This window comes from Onychomys torridus, chromosome 4 (assembly GCF_903995425.1).
Source record: "Onychomys torridus chromosome 4, mOncTor1.1, whole genome shotgun sequence".
In the NCBI taxonomy this organism is placed as follows: Eukaryota; Metazoa; Chordata; class Mammalia; order Rodentia; family Cricetidae; genus Onychomys; species Onychomys torridus.
In genome coordinates, this window is record NC_050446.1 from 123,886,931 (window position 1) to 123,907,513 (window position 20,583).

The 20,583-nt window shown below is 46.8% G+C and overlaps 1 protein-coding gene across 1 annotated transcript in view; it reads right to left on the reverse strand.

Moving 5' to 3' along the window:
• Ctnnbl1 (catenin beta like 1) overlaps positions 1-20,583 on the reverse strand; it is a 174,015-nt gene that overhangs the window by 89,093 nt on the left and 64,339 nt on the right. The window contains exons 5-8 of the mRNA XM_036184644.1: positions 18,819-18,916; positions 11,532-11,625; positions 8,778-8,869; positions 211-283 (exon numbers count right to left, since the gene is read on the reverse strand). Coding sequence (XP_036040537.1) covers positions 211-283; positions 8,778-8,869; positions 11,532-11,625; positions 18,819-18,916 — 357 coding nt within the window. The remainder of the gene's footprint in view (positions 1-210; positions 284-8,777; positions 8,870-11,531; positions 11,626-18,818; positions 18,917-20,583) is intronic.

The following is a 20,583-nucleotide window of genomic DNA, read 5'->3' on the forward strand; positions in this document are numbered from 1 at the left end:
CAGAGGAAGAAAAAAGATGAAGCCAACTGTCAGATTTTACAGCCGTCTACCACTGGTCCATCAGCAAACAAAATCAATACAGCTTGACAGAGCACAAAGCTGCAGAGAGAGTGAGTGGAGGGTCCGGGCAATGCCAAAGGCAAGTTTACCGGCTATGAGCATCCGAGTGTGGCTCCCAACCTGGCCCTGTCTCTACAGGAGGGAGCTTACCATCATTGTCCTGAAGCAGGATGGCCAGCACTTCACTGCAGTACAGCTTGTTGGCATCGAAGGGCATCTTGGCCTGTAGGAAGCAGATATGAGAAAGCCATTAAGGCATCTCGATCCCTTTCTGGGCAAACTGTCCACCCACTAGAGATGAGGAATTTAAAGGAAAGGCAGGTTAAGGGAGACCATCACTTAGTTCAGAGACTAGGCGCAGGTTATTCCACAGTAAGTGGAGGAGGTAGCCCTACCCAGTGTGTTGAATGCACATGGAGCCTACCTTGTGACCACATTTTAAGTCCAAATACTGTGTGTGCCCAAGGCAAATAAGAGAAAGTTTTGAATTTATAAGATTAAAACACATGAAACTCCAAATTACAAGTTACAACCATAAAATGAGGTTGTAAATTATCTGATACATAATCAGAGAAGTTGAAAAGAAAGCAAGCTCTTGTTCAGATTAGCTAAAAATATTTATAATGAAGTAGCTCCTTTTGGAATTTTTTTTAATGTTTAATATTTAATTTAAAACCATAAACCTATCTGCTTGTAGGCCATAATCTGCCTACTATTTAAAAAGGAAACCACATTAAATATGCAAAAATGTGTTAATATTTTAATACCTAAATTACTACCCACAATTCTTCCCCTGCTGTGTGCTCTGCAGCTTGAAACTCAGAGGGGACCCGCCCACTGCAGAGACCACCTTTCATGGCTGTCCAGTTACTTCAACTGCAAGACTTCAACACGGTACCATCTACGGCACCCTTGGATAACAGTGCAAGCCAGCCTCCCTGGAGTTTTTATTTGTGGGAGCCAGTTCCTTGAGATGCAGGCACACCGAGACTGACTTGAATCAGCACATCCCTGCTTTGTATTCAAGCTTTTGAAATGACAAATATTTCTGTAGCTGCAGAGCCAGGGCAAGTGTCCACACTGAAGCTAGGACTTCTGTCGTCACCTCGAGCCACCCCAGATCTGTTTGGACACTGATTCTGTACTTGAGGAGGAGCGGCCGCGTCTAATCATGCAATAGCCAACGCATTCAGTTTTATGTGCACGCTCTCCTCATCAAGCCAAAGTGCACCCCACAGGGTTTCGGGAGGGCGGCCGCGTCTGACCCACCTCGGGTTAAAAGATCCATAAGTGCAAGGTCGCACACGTGCTGGCTGCACTGTGTGTGCCCCAGCAAGCTGGAGGCCTTATTTCAAGAAATCTGCCTAACAGTCAGAGCTTAAGTACAGTCCGTGGTATGGCTCACCAGAAGGAAGATCCTTTTATAAACTCAAAACATGGGGTAGGAAGCCGAGCAGTGGGCATCTCTGTCAGAAGCAAGGCTTCTTTAAAAAAAATAAAATCACTTATTCAAATGCCTTAAGCTTCCAGTATTGTGATTAGGTTTTAAATAATTTTAGTCACATCAACTTACATGCAGCTTTTCAAAAGCCAAGGTACTCTTAAATGAAGGAAGGTCCAATGACACCAGGCCACCATATCAATGGTCTTTCTGGGCTTCCATGCCTCTTGTTCTTTAGTGGATTTCATAAACTTCTGCCTCAAAGTTAAGAGGGGGTCTTTCTCTCCTTTCAATAACAATTAGTGGGCACTTGCTGTATGTGAGGTAGATGAAGCACCATAGCCGACAGAGGTGAATTAAAGCTGAACCTGTCACCGCTGCGGAACTTGCCACTACCTATGTGCCACAAGGTCTGGTGTCACCAAATTGAGCTGAGGTAACTGGGGTGGTGGACTGAATTCCCCACGGGCTATGTTGAAACTTTCAGGGAAAGGCTGGTGACACTTGACAGCTGTGGAGCGCTGCACACTCCAGCTCAAGGTCCCTTTCTTCTAGTGACATCACACCTTTGTGAAGCTAGGTTTGGTAGCTGCCACATGAAAATCAGTAAGAGAAGATGAGGAGGGATACTCACTGAGGATCACTTAGTAGTGGCTGGAGCATTTAAGATAAGATCAATGATGCTTTCTTCTAACATATAGGTGTTTCCTCTTCAAATAGCTACTGAATTGCTAGGATACACACACACACACACACACACACACACACACACACACACACACACACACAGAGCTAGCCCTAATAAATCATCACAGTAAAAACAAAATTACTGAGAAAACAAGAACACAAAGAACCAGTAACAAGATCTATGACCCAAATAAAGTTCTTTGTCTGTTTCTCCATCTGTAACATGGAAATTAAAACAATACTTCTGGGACAGCAGTTAGGAGTACTTGCCACGAAGCCTGACAACCTGACTTTGACCCCTGGACCTGCATGGTGGGGGAGGAGAAATGACCCCAGTAAGTTGTCCCCTGACCTGCACATGCAGACACTAAATAAGTAAATAATCATAGCAATACATTCTTTTTAAAACTAACCCTTCTTTGGAGGGTTACTGTTGAATCATGCAGGGTAATAGGAATGCACCTAAGGCACAGTGTGGACTGAGGCTCCTGGACTGGAATCAGAATGTGTGTGTGAGGTAGAGTCTCAGCTCTAATCATTCACCATAACGGGCTCTCAGTCAAATGACTCTGCTCTCTAACACCAGGTCTCCCATGTGGCCACATCGTCCCTCTGAGGTGGCTGCACGAAATGAACTGTGCTGAATGAGCACTCTTCACAGGCCCGCAGCACTGAGTCCTCTCCTGCCGGCTCCTGGTTAGTCAGAGGAGCCCCAGTTCCTGCTCTCTGCCACAGTAAGGAATCTCCAGTTTACCCAAGGTAAAAACCCCCAAATTGGAATTCTATCACCTTTTTCTTAAAACAGAAGCTCTCTTTTTGAGAAATTGGGACAAAGGAGAGATCTAATCAGGACAGAAAACCAAAATGTTTAGACATGACCATTCCCAGCCCTGAGCCATGCAATGTGGAACTAGTCTGAGGTAGCTTGGCAAGAGGAGGCTGCATTGGAGAGACCCAGGCCCAGCTTATTGGCTCTCCCACCCACTTTCATGGGGCTCTCTCCTCATCTGAAAATGGGACAGCTGCATGCTTTCAGCAGAGCTGTTTATGTGGATTAGAAACACACATGCACGGATCTAGAAGAGTATTTCACATGTGGCAGGCAGTTAATACATGAAAGTCAGTGTCAGATGGGGAAATCACAGAGACGATGGAGGCATGGACATGTGAAGCTGGGCATGTGGGAAGAAGGAGGGAGACTAACCCTTTGTGTCTAGCCAAAGATAAAATGTACCAAGGAAATGACTTCTACTGAATCTCAGCCAGAGATTCCATAATATAAACTGCCAAGTAACAAAGACATGTCATCGGAATGAGGAAGGAGAAGAGCTCACTGGGCAGCTACCATCTCTTGGATATTACAATGTAAACCAGGGGGACTTGGAGCTTGCAGAGTTCCTCCATCCAGAAGCCTGGTGATCCTAAATCTTCCAGCTGTCAGAGTAATTGCAGCGTCAAGCATAGATTGACTCAACATGGACTAGCCCTGAATAAAATTAAACTTCTTCTTGGGAGCTGCTGCTTTTTTGGAAAGTAGAAAACAATTATGCTACCACCCATAGCCAGAGGCTGGAGGTTATATCTGCAGCTCACCTGAACACAGGTGGGGTAGGGGTCAGACACATTACCAGTCCCTTACAACTGTCAAAGCAACCTCCAGTCACTTGGGTCGAGGAGCTTGCATCAGCCAGCCATACTGGCCACTTAACTTGACCAGTTGTGAATTGATTAGCTCATGCTGAATGTGGCAATGGTTTCCGCAATGTTGATTTAACTGGAAACTCAGTGGGAATCCTAATTTCATTCTTTAGAAAACTTCTGGTTTTAGTGTGATTTTCAATGGCACCCTAACTTTTGTAGTGTCCATGTAAAAAACTGATGTGGTGTCTCTCCTGCCAGAGAGACACTTATCTGTTCATTTGCTAATCCATCTAATACCATTCTCTGCAATGGGTCTTATCCTCCTTAGGACAAATTATAGAGGTTTCATTTGGTGGATGAAAAAAAAAAACCCATGACTATTGCTACATGCTGCTAGGCTACCAGCATGAAGCAGCACGGTCTGCATCTAACGTGCCTGCCACCCACTGGCCCCTCACTGAGAATTACTGAAGGATCTCTAAATAAGTATGGATCATCAGTCAAAACGGAGGGTTTAATCCAACAAGCTAGACACAAAAGGATTCTAGAATTTTAGCTCTGAGACTTTCCCTCCGATCATTCACCATGAGGGCTTGCTAAAACATGAGGCTCAACCCTAGTGTTGAAGATTAAGTACAGCTGGGGGTATCTAAGACTCTGTAAGGAAGCACAAAAGACAAGACTGGGGAGATGCAAGAGAGAGAGCCAGGCCTGGGACTTCCACTCAGGATATCCTGGGTAAGGAAGTCAGCTGGGTGATGAGATCACCTTTGCTTTCCAGATGAAGAAAAGGTGTCCCAGTGTGTGGCACAAGTGTGGTTGAACACTGGAATCCAGACCTGCTAACCAGGAGAAATCCATTAGGAAAAACCTAAAGGGGCTGATTTTTAGGAACCAGAATGGGAAGGCCCATGAGAATACTTCTGGAAGTGTGGGTTAAGTGCCCGCTCCAGCTCTACCCAGGTGGATTTGGGCAAGGCACTTAGCATCTGTAGGTCTGGACTTTTAGTTACTTATCCACAATCCAACGTACGCACTTCCTTTCAAGTCTAAGAATGATGCAGGCTATGAAAGAGTAGGGCTATGAAGAGTAGGGGTATGAAGAGTAGGGCTATGAAGAGTAGGGGTATGAAGAGTAGGGCTATGAAGAGTAGGGGTATGAAGAGTAGGGCTATGAAGAGTAGGGCTATGAAGAGTAGGGACTCAAGCTGTCTCACAGTAGTTCTGTGTATTGAAAAATACAGGAGAAAAAAGATACCGTGTATGGTAGAGACAAGGACATAGCAAAACAGAGGCCTGACATTTTAATTTTTGTAGTACAGAGGATAAGCAAAGAAACTATGCAACAGGTAACAAGGCTAAAGTTTCAGAACTGAGGAATGAAAAGACCAGACTAAGCCAGAAGGGGGCTTAAAGCAGGCAGGAAGGTGGGCTCTGAAGCAGAGATGTGTTCATCACGACAGGTCGATGGATAGTCACTGAAAAATGAAGTAGCTTCCCCACTGTATCAGTGTGTAGGATAAGGATGAAAAAGATGCTTCACTTTCTAGAGCCCAGTAGATCTTAGTGAGAGATATACACTAAGATTATACAAGGAACGTTTCTAGACTATACTAACAGTACAACTGAGATGGTACATGTGCTGGTTAGTTTTGTGTCAAGTTGATACAAGGTAGAGTCATCTGAGAGGAGGAAGCTTTGGGTGAAATTAGCCTCCATAAGATCAGGCTATAAGCAAGTCTGTAGGGTGGTTTCTTCATTGGTGATTGGTGGGGGAGGGCCCAGCCCATTGTGGGTGGTGCCATCCCTGAGCTAGTGGTCCTGGGTTCTATAAGAAAGCAGACTGAGCAAGCCATAAAGAGCAAGCTTGTCATCAGCTCCTGCCTCCAGGTTCCTGCCGTTTTGAGTCCTAACCTGACTTCCTTCAATGATAGGACTATAATGTGGAAGTATAATCTAAATGAACCCCTTCCTTACCATCTTGCTTTTGGTCATGGTGTTTCACACAGCAATAGGACAGTAGACTTGGTTTTTAAAGTTGCACTAGTGATCTCAACACAACCCTGCTGAAGGTTCTGGCTGTCTGGATGGTCACAACTGAAAAGCACTCTCCTATTAGTCTTCGGTCACCTCATGGGACCTCAGTGGTGAGAAAGAGGATCTGTATTTTCCAAAGAAAACAAGTTAGGTAAGTGAAGGACTGGTTGCAGCCACAAGCTCCCAGGGGAGGACAGGCTCTAGGAATAGCCCACCTAGGGCTGTTTCCCAGGCTGATGCTGGTGAAGAATACAACATGCACTCTCTTAGGCTGGGGAACCAGAAGGAAGCCCCTTCAAAAGTCATGGCTTCTTGCTGGCCTCCCCCTTCAGCCTGGCTTGCTTCTGTGAACGTCCCAAACATTCCATCCAGCACTGGGTTTTTCTAAGAGGACTTGTTTCCCAGTAAAATAACCAAATAGTAATTTACTGTTTAAATACCGGAAACCTTGAACATGGTTTTAGATAGCAATGAGGCTATTCCTGTCCGGGGGATTATACAAATTTCTGTGCCCTAAGGCAAAACTCAATAATAGCTTGCTAAAATAGCAAATGGAGTTCAGACTGAACACCCAAAGGTCTCAATTTCTCTCCCTACATAACCAGTTCCAAAAAAAGAATGAATGAGCAAGAGCCAAACAGAGACAGAGAAACAGAGGCAGAGAGACAGAGGCAGAGAGACAGAGGCAGAGAGACAGAGGCAGAGAGACAGAGGCAGAGAGTGAGAAAGAACAAGTGAAAGAAGGGTGTTATGGCACGTCTGAATACACTTCAAAGGACAGAGACATTTTTAAATTTTATTATTAAGAGATTTTCTATTCATTTTACAAACCAACCACAGATTCCCCTGTCCTCCCTCCTTCCAATAGAGAAATTTTAAAGAATGATCCTTAAATTCATTATTAAGTCCCAAGGAGCTGAAAATAAACTTGTCCTTACTTCACAGAGAGAAAAACTATTAGATTATTTTGTGTGTTTTCAGGTTGGAGCCACAAATTCTATAAGCAACCCAGGGTCCTACTATCCATCCCATCCCACCCCATCCCATCCCATCCCGTCCCATCCCGTCCCGTCCCGCCAGTTTTGACTCTCCTCTCCTCCACCACTCATTCCAAAGTGTTTCAAAGGCTTTGAGGATGGCAATACATACTGGATACTGAGGCAGGAGGTTGGAAAGGAACTGTCTACAGATTACGTACAGTTTAAAGCCAAAGCACATCCAGACTCAGAAGTCCAAAGGAAGATGCAAAGATGGCAGTGTTGAATTAGCTACCTGCTGGATACAAGCCTAAGTGGGAGAAGGAAAGGGCTTGCAGGGGGCTCAGTGCATTGGGCCCTACCTGGCAAGTGCGCCTATCTCCACATAGTACCAGGTGGGCTTAGTATCCTTTGATAGGCGTATGCGTGTCTATGCTGCTGGTTAATGGGAACCAATGTTTATGTGAGTAGGGCTGGAGAAGACCTAGACTGTGAGGGTAGAACCTTCCCCTTAGCCCTGCCAAGACAAAGAGGATGACCCTGACCTGATACATCCCAGACTTTCGGGACAAGCCATGACCACTTCAAGAATCACTCTTCTTTAAAGCGTTCCTTCTTACCTTGTCAGCTGAGGACCACCATAGTAACACATAGGCTACTGCCTCCTATTACACAGTTGGTCAAGCTAATAGCTTTGCCTTTCTTTTCTCATATAGTCTATGGGCTAGCACTCATTGTTAAAAAGATGGTGACACCATACTAAGAAAGAAAATGAACCCAATAGACATAAGAACAAGGGATACAAATATGAAGCTAAAAAATGTATAGGAATAGCTATATTATTGTTGTTTTGAGACAAGTTCATATAGCCCACGCTGGCCTGCAACTTGCTATGGAGGTAAAGGAGGACTATGAACTTCTGATCCTTCTTTTTCCACCTCCCATGTGTTGGGATTACAGGCACACTACCCATTGAACTATTTCCCCAAGCCCATGAATGGCTATTAAACAGCCAGAAGCCAATATGTGTTCTTTGATTTTAAAATCTAAATTAAAATACCATAGCTTCAGTTTTCACTTGTAAGTGTAAAAAGAAAACCTTAAGTTTAATAATGCCTGGTGTTGTTAGGGAACAACAGCAAGAAACCTTCTCACATCAGTGGGACAGTCTTGACAGGTGACAACTTTGCAACACCTGCCTCAGATGCTGATGCAAATATGCTTTGCCCTGACCATTTCACTTCCGAGGTTTACCATGCAGCTAAGCTGAGACAAGTGCATCAGAATAATGTTTGGGTGTGACACTCACTGCAAACTGCTTACGACAGGCGAAAGTTGGAAACAGAAGTAGTTAAATTACAACTGAGAGCTTGGAATGGGATGAAGCTCAGTTGCTAGGATGCTGCTGAGCATACTCAAGGCCCTGGGCTCAGTCCCCACCACTGCATAGATCGGGCAAGGTGGCACACACACTTGGAAAGTAGACACAAGATCAGAAATCCAAGGTCTCCTGGGTTACAGGCCAGCCTGGGCTCTATGAATCCCTATCTCAAAAAATAATAATAATTTTGTTATATGTGTCCAACAGAACTCTAGGCAATCATTATTGGTTCAGTGAAAAAAAAATCTGGATCAGGAAACATTATATAATTCTTTTAATGTCACACACAAACAACACTGTCTCTTATATATGTACAGAAAATATCTGAAAGAATGATATACAATATTGTTAACAATAGATAGTTTTAAGGAATGGAACTCAAAAAGATCTTTTTAAAAGTGGGGAAGGGGAAGATAAGCAACAAAAGGGCAAGAAGTACCAGAAGCTTCCCAAACTAGACCATATGGCCAGGGGCTGACAATCTCCATCAACACCCTGGCCCCAGGCACACCCAGAGCTGAGACCTGAGTGGCAGGGCCACTGCCCCCCTTACCTTCAGCCTCTTCAACAGCCACTGCAGGAGCCCCTGCTGGGCAGCCTCTGTGCACATCTCCGGACGGAACTCTGCCATGTTTTCCACAATAGCTGAAAGAGACAGGCACCAGTCACTGGGGAGGGCGTCTCTGCTTCCACCTGCAGCAAGCTTGCAAGCTTGCTCCCCATGCCAGGCATTCTGTTCTTCCTCCTACTTTCCTACAGCCCCCCTTCCCCCCCCCCCCCGCCAGATGCTGTCGTCACTTTCAGATTGACCAGGGAGTTGCTAGGGTTTGTCTTCTTCAAGCTATGTCACTGGTGGAAGTCGTAACTGAATGGTGGAATTCACGGAAGGGATAAGGGACAGGTTTTTATGCTAATGGAGGTAACTCCAGAGCAGAGCATGAAGATGGGGAGAGCTGCTTTGCAAGGCCCTACTTAGTCCCAGAGGGCTGTAGATAGTCACGGAGAGGGCAGAAGCCCCTGGGGCAAGCAGGCTCTGCCTTTTCCAATGCCTCCACCCTAGTTCTTCCCCGCCCCCCTCAATCACGTGGAGACCAGGACACTGCCAGGGAGGTGAGCATGATCTTCTTAACTGAACAAAGTAATGTGTGGGAAGGGGAAAGGCCACACCGGCAGAGGTAGCTGCTTGGTACCCGGAAGCAAATAATTGGTACTGTATCTTCTACAACAGTCAAAAAGTATGACTTAATAGGAAAATTAAACATTAAGAGGCAAAGGGAAAAAGCTATTACATCACATGATATCAAGAAGAAGGGCATTTAAAAATCACCATTGTCCTTAGCACATCAAAAGCTTTCCTTCCTCTCAGGACCCCTCCTCAGCTTCCTATCTTAGAACAGGTCACTCTCACAAGGCAGAGACTGTTCTGTGTCCCCTACGCACAAGGGCCAGAACACACTGGGCCTGAATTCTGAGGAGAAAGAGCTAAAGAAACCACTCTCACCCCTTACTCCTTCACCTAAGTCAGGCTCAAGGGCCAGTGAGAAACAGAGACGCTCACCGAGGGAGGGGACACAATGCCGTGCGAGTGAGTGGCACAGTGACCCAAGAGATGAAACAGTTTCAATCAACTCACTGGTTTTATCTTGTTCTGCTTATACTTACACAGCCTCCTGCTGCCCACCGGAAACAAAGCCATACTTTCTGCTTTGGTTCACAGGGTCTTCCAAATCTGGACAGACTTACTCCTCTAGCCCAATGCCACAAGCCCATGTCCTGCTCTCATTTCCCAGAAGCAGTCTCAACTTAGCAAAAGATACTCCGGGCCCAAGATGGCTCCACTCATCCTCCACTGGCAAAGGGCGCCTCACTCCTCATTCAGCCCCAGGCAGCTCCCTTGTAACAACTTGAAGCCCTTCCTCCCAGCTCCCACTGTGCTTTTCACTGGCTCTAACTATACATTTTGTCACCAGCACGCTTTCCTCTCTGATTTAGACTTGCATTAGCCATGCCTAACTCATCCTGCTCTGTCCTAGCTCCCAGCACCATGCCTGATAGACACTGGGCACTGGGGGTTGGGGGTGGGGGATGGGCAGGGATGAGGATGAGTACTGGGTGGGTGCCTAAGCAGAAAGCAGACATATCTTTCAGACCGGTGCTTTTCCCATCACCCCAGACCCTTTTAAGCCAGTTAAGACTTTTGATAAGCTTTCAATGTTGCAAAATCCAGCATCAGGCTAACAGATGGCAATGCCAAATTCTGCCTCTACACTAGAGCCAGCCCCCAACCACAGGCTGTTGCGTTCGCTCTCTTACTCCCTGGGTACCCATCTTCCCTCTTCTTTACAATAATCCACACTGAAGGGTCTAGAACTACAAGGGAAATCTGCAGTAAGCATAGGAGCCAGGAGGGAAACGAATCTCATGGAACTTCCTGCTTCCACTTGGCCTCCTTCAGTTCTGGATCTCTGCTTGCAGAGATGCCACAGCTGGTCTGACACAGCAGTGGCCAGTGAGGAAGCGGCCTGCTCAAAGGCACAATTCTAAATAGGCCGCCAGCTCGGCAACTTTACAAAGGGAGAAACTGCAAAGATTTGAGGGGGAGGAAAAGAACTGTAGAGGAATCCATTCAAGTGAACAGGCCACAGGGCTGCACTTGAACTCACTTAACAAAGCCGTCTGGCTGAAAGGACAAGGGAACACTAGCTCTTCTCAGAACTAAGGCCTTTCCTGTAATGTCCACAGTCCACAGACACTGCAGCTCCACTGAAGAAAGGGGGAAGAGAAGCCAACACAAAACCACTAACAAATCTGAAACTTAGGCTTCCTGGGGCAGGAGTGGGCCCTGCAAGGATTTCATCTTAACTTGTGGAGGCAAAGGCTTCGATGGAGAGACAGTTAAGCTCATATTGCTTTCGCAGAAGATCTGGGTTTGATTCCCAGCACCCACATCAGATGGCTCCCAATCTCTTCCAACTCCAGCACGGGAAATCAAGGAAGGATCTTCAGGCCACCACAAGGATGTGCAAATACTCCCCAACATACATACATAATTAAAATAGAGTCAAATCTTAGAATGAAGTTTAGGAGCGAGCACATTTTCTCTTGGAAGGATACCTCCTTAATGGATTTCAGCTTTCATTGCCTAATGCTAACCAAAGCTGTACTTAGATGAAATGAACACATGGTCTTGACTTCTGAAAGGGCAGTCTGGGAGCACAGAGGAGGAAGAACAAAAAGCACTTGGTTGTTGAGGCTTACAGAAAAGGGAAGCAAACAGCATGCCCCAGTTTAGGTGCCTGCTCCTCACCTAGGGTGTTGTGGACGCCATCGGCCTCCTCTCTCACGGACTCATCCAGGCGCTCCAGATTCTGTACCAAGAGCGCTACCACCTGCCCATCCACCTGCAGGAACAGACAAGCAAAGGGAGAGAAGGATGCATCACAAACCAGTCCCCACATGTTCCCACTCCCACAGTCCTAGCTCCGATCTGAATGAACAAACTCGTGTAGAATTGGCAGTTTGCAGTGTTCTCTTCCAGGCACCCCGTGCAAGGAAGGGGCAACACTGTTATCCTAACTCACGGTGGGCAAACCAGAGCTGAAGGACGCAAAGGAAAACTCAAGGTTACAAAGCTGGTGAACACAAGTTCTCAAGTTCATTCTCCCACTCCACCTCCCCCAATCTCTCTCGGCGTCAGTGGTAGCTACACATGATATAAACAGTGTGTGAGGCATTTGGGCAAAGCATGCTTTTAGACCACTGGAGCTCTGGGGTAGGAGGGGGTGCTATTTACACCTTGGCTGACGTCAAAATCCTGCTCTCTACTCTAACATTCTAACTTTACATGTTAAGCTTTTACAAAATCATTAGTTCTGAAGAATTTCTAGTTCCCTCTTAAAAAAGGTAATAGTGACACAACCAAATGTCTTATGTCTAGACTACATGTAGGACCTAAACTATTGTGTCTTACCTGACTCACACCTTTTCAGGTAGGTAGGAAACCCATAGTAGCTACATCACACAGCCAACAGAACACAGCAGCTAAGGAGTGACAGCCAGAGCTGGGTTCCTTATATGACCATCTGCATAACATGGGTTCTGGGTGACTGCCAGAGCCAGGGTTCCTTATATGACCATCTGCATAACACGGGTTCTGGGTGACTGCCTGTGGGTAACTCCAGGGCAGGCAGGCAGGCAGGAAGGAAGGAAGGAAGGAAGGAAGGAAGGAAGGAAGGAAGGAAGGCCGGCCCTACTTTTCTCTCCTTGAGAAGTGACTGTTCAGCTAAGATAGTTGTAATCAGGCACCCAGGAAGACATGCCTGATGCATGCCTGCTATATACACTATGCCCCTTCCCAATGCCTTGCTTGCCTTATGTAGGAAATGAAGATAAAGAGGCATTCTGTAGCAATCACAGGAAAATGTGGGGTACTACTCTTGGTTGAAGGAACAACTCAAAATGTCCAGGGGCAAATTTGCATCTAGTTCCACACCCATTCCCTGCCTAATCATCCACCAGTCACTCCACTGGCAAAGAAAAAAACAAGTTCTTTGATAACAAGTCCCTCACCTCATGCACCCTGGCACACTTCTAGGTCTTGAACAACTCTGCACATAGCAGATGCCTGAGATATCTTACCTCATCAAAGTAAACGTCTGCACATTCACTATGTGCACCAGGATGGGCTCACAGACAGTATTCCATCTACCCAAGCGTAAGGCTCACAATTCTCACAGAGCACACAAAGGCTCAGAGAGGTCAGCTAGTCTGGCCAGAGTCACAAAGCTGGTGGCAGAAGTGACCAGCTCTATTACTCTGGTGAGGTCAGAAAGGCAGCAAGAAGGAAGGCGAAAGCAGGAGTGCACTGTCACCAACTCTTTCTGAGCCTTTGTGTAGAAACTGTCACTTGCCGAGTGGTGGTGCACACCTTTAATCCCAGCTCACAAGAGGCAAAGGCAGGTGGATCTCTGTGAGTTCAAGACCAGCCTGGTCTACAGAGTGAGTTCCAGGACAGCCAGGCTACACAGAGAAACCCTGTCTCGAACACTAACACTGTCCGTCCGTCGTCCCCCCCACCCCCCCAGCTAGTTCAACAAAGCCTACGGATAGCAGCAATGACAAGAGGGACAGGTGCCAAGTAAGGCCTCTTTGTTCCTTCTGGGTGAGACTCAGGGGCAACGTGTGGACATGGTGAAAATCTGAAACGATTGGCCTATCTGCACACCCAATCACAAGTGAATGGAGCTTTCTAAGCTCTCCCCTGTGCCTTGGAGGAATAGAAAGGGAGCCCACTAGAGGGGAGCTGGTGCCAGGCTGAGGGAGGGCTGAAGGCACAAAAAGAGCTGCCTTCCCCATTCTGTCAAGAGACACACAATCTTGCTCTCAAGTCTCAGCCAATAAGAACATTAAAGTGTTTCCTTTAATAAACTGAAAAATCTGTGCATGGGAAGATAAACATAAAACATCTGGGGGCAGACCATGTCACAACTTGTTTTTTTTCTGCACCACTCTGATGGACACAGTCTCCCCCCATCCTACAGTGGGAACATGACAGCTCTTCTGGGCCACACAACTCCTGTCACTGCCCGACTGCACTGCAGGCCGGCGATGACCACTTTATCTGCATTATTTGTCTCTTTCCTTGACTCCTACTTAGGCTTCCCATCTCTGCTGTCTGGAAACTGGTGGGGATGGTGGCAGTGAGCAACGCACTTAGATCCTAGAGCCGAATGGATGTGGATGATGTGTGTCTGCTGGGGAAAGTCTTTTTTCTTGCTACGGAAATCTAACTTCTAACAGGCAGACTTTTTAAGCTTGCAAAGTGTGAAACTCGATGTTTAGCTGGGTTAGGTGCAATTTTATCTGATTGCAGGAGGGCCAAAAGCAGTCAAAATACATTTAGCTCAGAAAACCCTTAGAAGAGTATTTGTATTATGCATGGCTCTGGAGTCGTCTAGTAAGGAGTGCAAATTAGCATTCTGCCTACTTCCTCAAGCCCCGGGGCCTACATTCAATTTTCTGGACCTGTGACCAAGTCTGAAACTAAAAACAAATCCTGCTTGGGGATTAAAGCACCAGCCAGGGCAACCCTGGCCTTGGAAATGAGGACTGTCTGAGGCCTGGCATTTTCTGATAAGTCTCTGGTTATTTCTGCTTGTTAGCAGGTCCCCCAACAGCAGGTCTCACTCCAGCATGATCAGACATCTTTTCTACTTGACCAAAGAGAAGGATATAAGAAAGAGGAGGAAATAAGGAGCCAGACAGATGAGAGGGGCTGAAGAGGATTCCTTCTCTACCAGACCCACTCTACAATACTCAGGAACTAGATTGGAGTTCTCCATCCACTGTGAGTTTCAAAAATGTCATGTTTAAAAAAAAATTACCCCCAAACATGTGGAATCTTGCTCAAACTAATTTTGCACGTTGTAATGCTAAAAGCAGGTCTACTGTCAGCTCTTGAGATCTGGGCCTCCACTCCTGCCCTCCCCCTCCCTACCCACAGCTGCCTGTGCGGGCGGTTCTTATAAACATCCAGACAGACACCGGCGTATTCCCTGTCTACAGTCTGTCCATGCAGACAATCTCACAGAGGCCTACAAGACCCAGAACTCCTCCCCACGCCTGGGTGCACCCTATCAGGAGGTTCCTCTCATTCTCTCCCTGTGTCAAGCTCATTCTTGCCCTAGTCTCTTGCCAGGGCCTACTGCTCTTGGTCATTTTGAATGTCTGGCTTCTTTCTGTACCTAGAACTCAGGAGAACGAGATATAATCCGACCTGCAGGAACTCAACATCACCCCACTCCGTTTGAACTCCCTGAAGAACCGTGATGTACTGTGGGTGGTTTACCTGCTTCCCTATTTCTTGTCTCACCCTCTGAAGCAGCAACCCTGTCAGTCTCTCAGAGCTGCAGATACCCAGTTTCTAGGGTCAAGAGCAAGTCAGCGTGCAGTGAGCATCAAGTGAATGAAGAACAAAGCTGCCTTCTCGGCATCCTGCCCTGCACCCTCATTACTGGTTTGTTTTTCTTTTAAATGAAACCTCCATCTCTGGATGTCTTATTTAGACCTGCACCATCCAAATATTTAAAAAACAATTACTCAAAATGCTTTCTGCAGCCTTTTTTGAACTGAAAAATGTTTAAGTTCAACAAACATGTCACTGTGTGGCAGATGACGCTTATCACCATCACCTGACATTTACAAACATCCTAACATTACACCAGTCCTGGAAAATGGCCAGCAAGAAGTGGATGTTCTAGAGGTCTCTAAATAGCTCACTGACTCCTCATGTCTACCCTGTGTGACAGACACAACTGTCAGCCTATTGTGCAGTCGAAACATGGCGTGGAATGTGGTGATACACTGTGTACCCTAGTAAAATTTGCCTGAAGATCAGAGGGACAAAGGAACAAGCCACTGCCACGACCTACCTGAGTCTGAAGAGTCTTCAGGTCCTGTCTCCTCATGCCTAATATTCCTTTCTCCGCCCAGCCATCACTTCTTTCTTAGTGCTGGGATTAGAGGTGTGTGTGCTTCCCAAGCAAAGGCATGAGATCTCCAGTGCTGGGATTAAAGGTGTGTGCCACCACTGCCTCACTGCCTGGCTCTGTTTCTCTCCTAGATTGAGTCAATCTCATTTCAGGATAGCTTTGAACTCACAGAGATCTAGAGAATCTCTGCCTCCCAAGTGCTAGGATTAAAGGTGTGTGCCACCACTATCTGGCCGATATGTTTAATCTAGTGGCTGTTCTGTTCTCTGATCGTCAGGCAAATTTTATTAGGGTACACGATATATCACCATAGTGGAAGATTAGGCCATTTGCCCAGAGAACACAGTAAGTGGCAGAGCTGCAGCCCTGACCAGTTTCCCAGTGGGGTTACAACTTGGAAAAGAAATGGTTCACAGACACTATAATCCAATGTGGCAAGTTCCCAGGGACCAAACTCTGCTGAGGAGATGAGATGGAAAAGCTCCAAAGAGAAGAGCTGAGGCTGGAGGAGGCTTGATGGGATGATGTGAAGGGTCCCAGAAAGCCCAGGGAGGCACTCACTGCAGGCCATCACTGTCTGGTCACTACACTCAGGAAACATGTGTCTATGGAGGGGTGAGCCAGGGAGTTCTCACCAATGCAATAAACCTCACATCTATGATCTCCAGAGAAGTCCATCTTCCAGGCTCCTAAATTGATTTGTTCCAAAGCACAAATACTCCCTTTGTGTATACCGAACAGCAATGAATGTGATCCAAAATTTAAAACCCCAAAGATTCCCAACAATGCCAGGACAGCACTTTATTCACAAATGTGCTACTCTATTGCTGGGGACTTCCAACTGGGAAAAAGACCAAGGCAATAACTGCAAACTGCATGCCACAATAAATCCTGCCATGTGCCCTCCAGCCCCTGCTCCAGTGATTCCAGGCTTCTAATATTGGCCCCAAATTAAAACTATGAAGACAACTCAACCCTTGTAATATGAAAATACTTATCAAACTTCTTCCTCAATGTGGCACAAGGGCGAGATAAATGGAAGGCCACTCGCCAGCTCTGCTCACTGATATTTACTGATGGCTTCTGAGTGGTAGCAGACAAGCAAGTAATATATTGGACTCCAGAATGCTCAGTGTTTGCGATTCACAAAAGCTCCACCAGGATAAAGCTGTAAGAGTCAAAAATCTTAAAATAATATAATCATAAAAAACCCTACACAAACAGGAAATCCTGCACAGCAGCTACCTAATGGCTCCCAAGCCTGAGGACGAACTGTCTCCTCCCAGACAGACAATCAAATCTTCGAGATGCAGCCTTTGTTGGTGGGCTTGGCAACACGGAGACACAAAGGGGGCTTTTGTGCTATCTGCTGCTTTGGTGTGGGTTCACAGCCGCTGCCTGGCTAGCTGCTCCTCTCTCATCCTCTCCATTCACACAGGCAAAGGATGGTAATTAAAACCGGCCCAGGGACTAGGCAGGAAGGCGCACACAGGGCCACCGTAATTAACCTCTGGAAGGTAAGACTGCACAAATGACACTGTGGGGACACAGTGCGGGAGGGAAGTGCCACAGCCTTCCTACAGATGCTCCTCAAAACAAAAGGCCACCCCAGAAGAATCCTTCTGTTTCTGTATGTGGTTCCAAGGAAGAATAAGGGTCCCAAAGCCCATCAAAGTGGTAGCTCACTCTAGGAAGGAGCTTGAGGAAAATAGCCATAGAAATCTCCATGTTAGTTGCATAGGGCCCTGCTGGAGTCCAGCCCAGCTCTGAGACAGTCCTTCATCTCCAGTGCGCCAGTGTGTTCACAACCCCTCCACTTACCAAATCAGCAGTGTGCTTGATGTGGGGAGGACCTGGGGTTGAGAACACTAAGAGAAGGGGTAGGCTGTGCTGCAGAAGGCTCTCCTAAGCACCAGGGTCCCCTGTCCAGCTACCAGGAGTCCACAGGCTGTGGGTGGGGCTAGAAGGCAGCTTAACAGCGCCTGTATACAGACGGCTACCATGAGTAGCTGCAGTGGTCTCTAGGAAGTAAGAAAGCAGCACTTGCCACCATTCTCATGAAGAGAGAAGAGGCAGGAGAGGAAAAGAAGAAAGGGGAGGGCCAGAGTCCCAAGGAGTGAGTGGATGGAGCTCCTATCAGGATAAGAGGCTAGACCAGAGCCACTCCACCACTGGCTAGCTATGGTGCCTTTTCAGCCTGGAGCCCTCCCTGATCACGGGTAGGGATCAGAACATATAGGCTTTTGTTTCAGTGGACACAGGTCTGGCTGAGAGGCCCAGTAGGAAGAGTCCATATGTCTCTGGGCTTCCTCCTAAGTCAAGCTGGGGCATGGGGAACAGGCTTGCCCTGACACTGCTTACATAATGGCTGAGGAAGTGAGTGAAGTATGAGGCTTTGCCTTGGCCTCACACACATGGTGATGCAAGCCTTTAATTCAAACAGAGGAAGCAAAGACAGACAGGGATCTGAGAGTCCAGATCTCTGAGAGTTTGAGGCCAGCCTAGTCTACATATCAAGTTCCAGCCTAGCCAGGGCTACATAGTGAGACCCTTATCACAAACAAACACACTAAACTAGACGTGGGCACAGATGTGGTTCTTATCTACAAGAGATCTCAGGTTTGCTCTTGTGCTTTTAACATTCTCCAGTCTCGCTGATAATTGTGTAAAATAAGGAACACTATGCATCTTTGTGGCAATTATAAAGTTCAAGACAGAAAGCAAACATCTGTGAGATCTCTTTGTCAAAAGATTAGCAGCAACCCAGGGAGAGAGGGCAGGTCACAGAATCAGAAAGCAGAGGCTAAGATTCCAGCTCTGACCACAGAGATGCTGCTCCACCTCTCCTGTGCCTCAGATTCCAAGAGGATGTGGTGAGGGCTAAGCAGGGCTAAGGGAACGAGAAAAGTCTGCCTAAAGCACTTAGTTAATAGATGCCGAGCTTCTCTCCCCTCAGTCCCACAGGAGAAAGCACCCACCAGCTGCACTTCCCTCACTCCAGCCAGCCTCAACCCAGAATTCTACGGATACCACTTGTGCACAGTGGCGAGGATGAGGCCAACACCTTCACAATCCCAAGAACCCCAGAGGTATGAGCCACTTACCAGAGCGTCGATTAGAACTTCTGCCCCTTCTTCACTCTCGTGGAGGGTGTCTATGTCTGTCAGCTCCTGAAGCAGATCGACCACGGCTATGGACACATGTGATGACTGTTAAGGACACCCCAGGCACACTGAAGCCCTCCTGTCATCTTGTGCAGATTTTTTTTTTGGCTCCCTTTGGTTCGCCAGCCACTTCATCACAGCACATCTTTTTGTTTGTTTGTTTGTTTCTAGACAGGGTCTCTCTGTGTATCCCTGGCTGTCCTAGAACTCACTCTGTAGACTAGGTTGGCCTTGAACTCAGAGATCCGCCTGCCTCTGCCTCCTGAGTGTTGGGATTAAAGTCATGTGCCCCCACTGTCTGGCTATCACTGCATATTTTTAACACACACCCAGGTTCTACTATCATCCTTCCTCCTTAAGTGGTCTTCTCAGTGAAATGCAGCTGATCCCCTGACAACCTAGTTTGTAGGTCTACTGCATTTTCATAAATTTCCAAGCTTTAAAGAGATCATATGGAGAAGCTGCATTTCCAGCATCTTTACCCTTATCTTATAACTTCAGTTTCTGAGACACAGCATGACTGGACCTGCCTAGCACAGCTGTCTAGCAGGGGGGCTTCAGAGACCAGGGCAAGACAAAACTGCTGGGAAATGGAGAGGAAAGGGTTTCCAGGGGGGCGGCACTGGGTCCCAGCTGCATGCCTCTCAATCCACACAAAGGTGGTGAGCAATGGGACTGGAAAGAGGGTACTTGCTTAGCAGTGCATGCTGTTCTTGACAGGACCCAGTGTGGTTCCCAGAACCCACATCGAGTGGCTCACAATGCCTTGAACTCCAGCTCCAGGGATCCAACTCATTCTTCTGGCCTCCACAGGCACCTGCACACATATGCCCCCTCCCCAAAGACATAATTAAATTTTTAAAATGTGTGCAATGAAATCTAGACATGGGAAAACAGGAGAAATAAAATGAAGTATAAGCAAAAGGAAACATGAAGGAGGGAAGTAAGGAATGATTTTTGAAACTAAAAGGCAGAACTAAGCTTTCTTTCCCTAGAAAAACTACCATTCTCTGTCTCTCTCATCTTGCTCACATAACCTGAATTTACTGAATGTCCACAATTAAGAAAGTACCACAAAGGAGTAAAGACAACCCCATTCACCGTTCTGGTCCTCAGTCCCCTCATCTGTGAATGATAATCAGAGACATTTTAAATCACATACCTCGGACAGTAGGTAACATGCATCAGAGGAGGACACAGACGGTGAACTGTACATACCCTGACACAGGGAGATTAGGACATTGCTAAAAAGACACTGGTCAGAAACCAGGCAACTACAAAGATGGGCCATGCAGGCTGGGAAGCAAAACCACAGGACCAAAAGCATAGCTGCTGGAATTCACAAAGTCGTGGAAGAGGAAAGAGCAGAGAACTAGGCAGAAAGTTCTAACTAGGCGAAGAAAAGGCTGTGAAGTGGGCTGGACAAGTGCCTCAATGGGTAAGAGCACTTGTTCCACAATCGTAAGGATCTGAGTTCAGATACCAGTACCTAAATAAAAAGTCAGGCACTGGGGTGGAAGGGAGAACTGAGGATCACAGAGCTTGCTGGCCATCAGCTTAGCTCCAGCTTCAGCAAAAGACCCTGTATCTTAGAAACAAGGGGAGAGGGATAGAGCAGGACACAACATCCTCCTGTGGCCTCTATGAACATGCGCACAGGTATCCAGAGCACACGCACATATAATAAATAACATAAAAGACATGT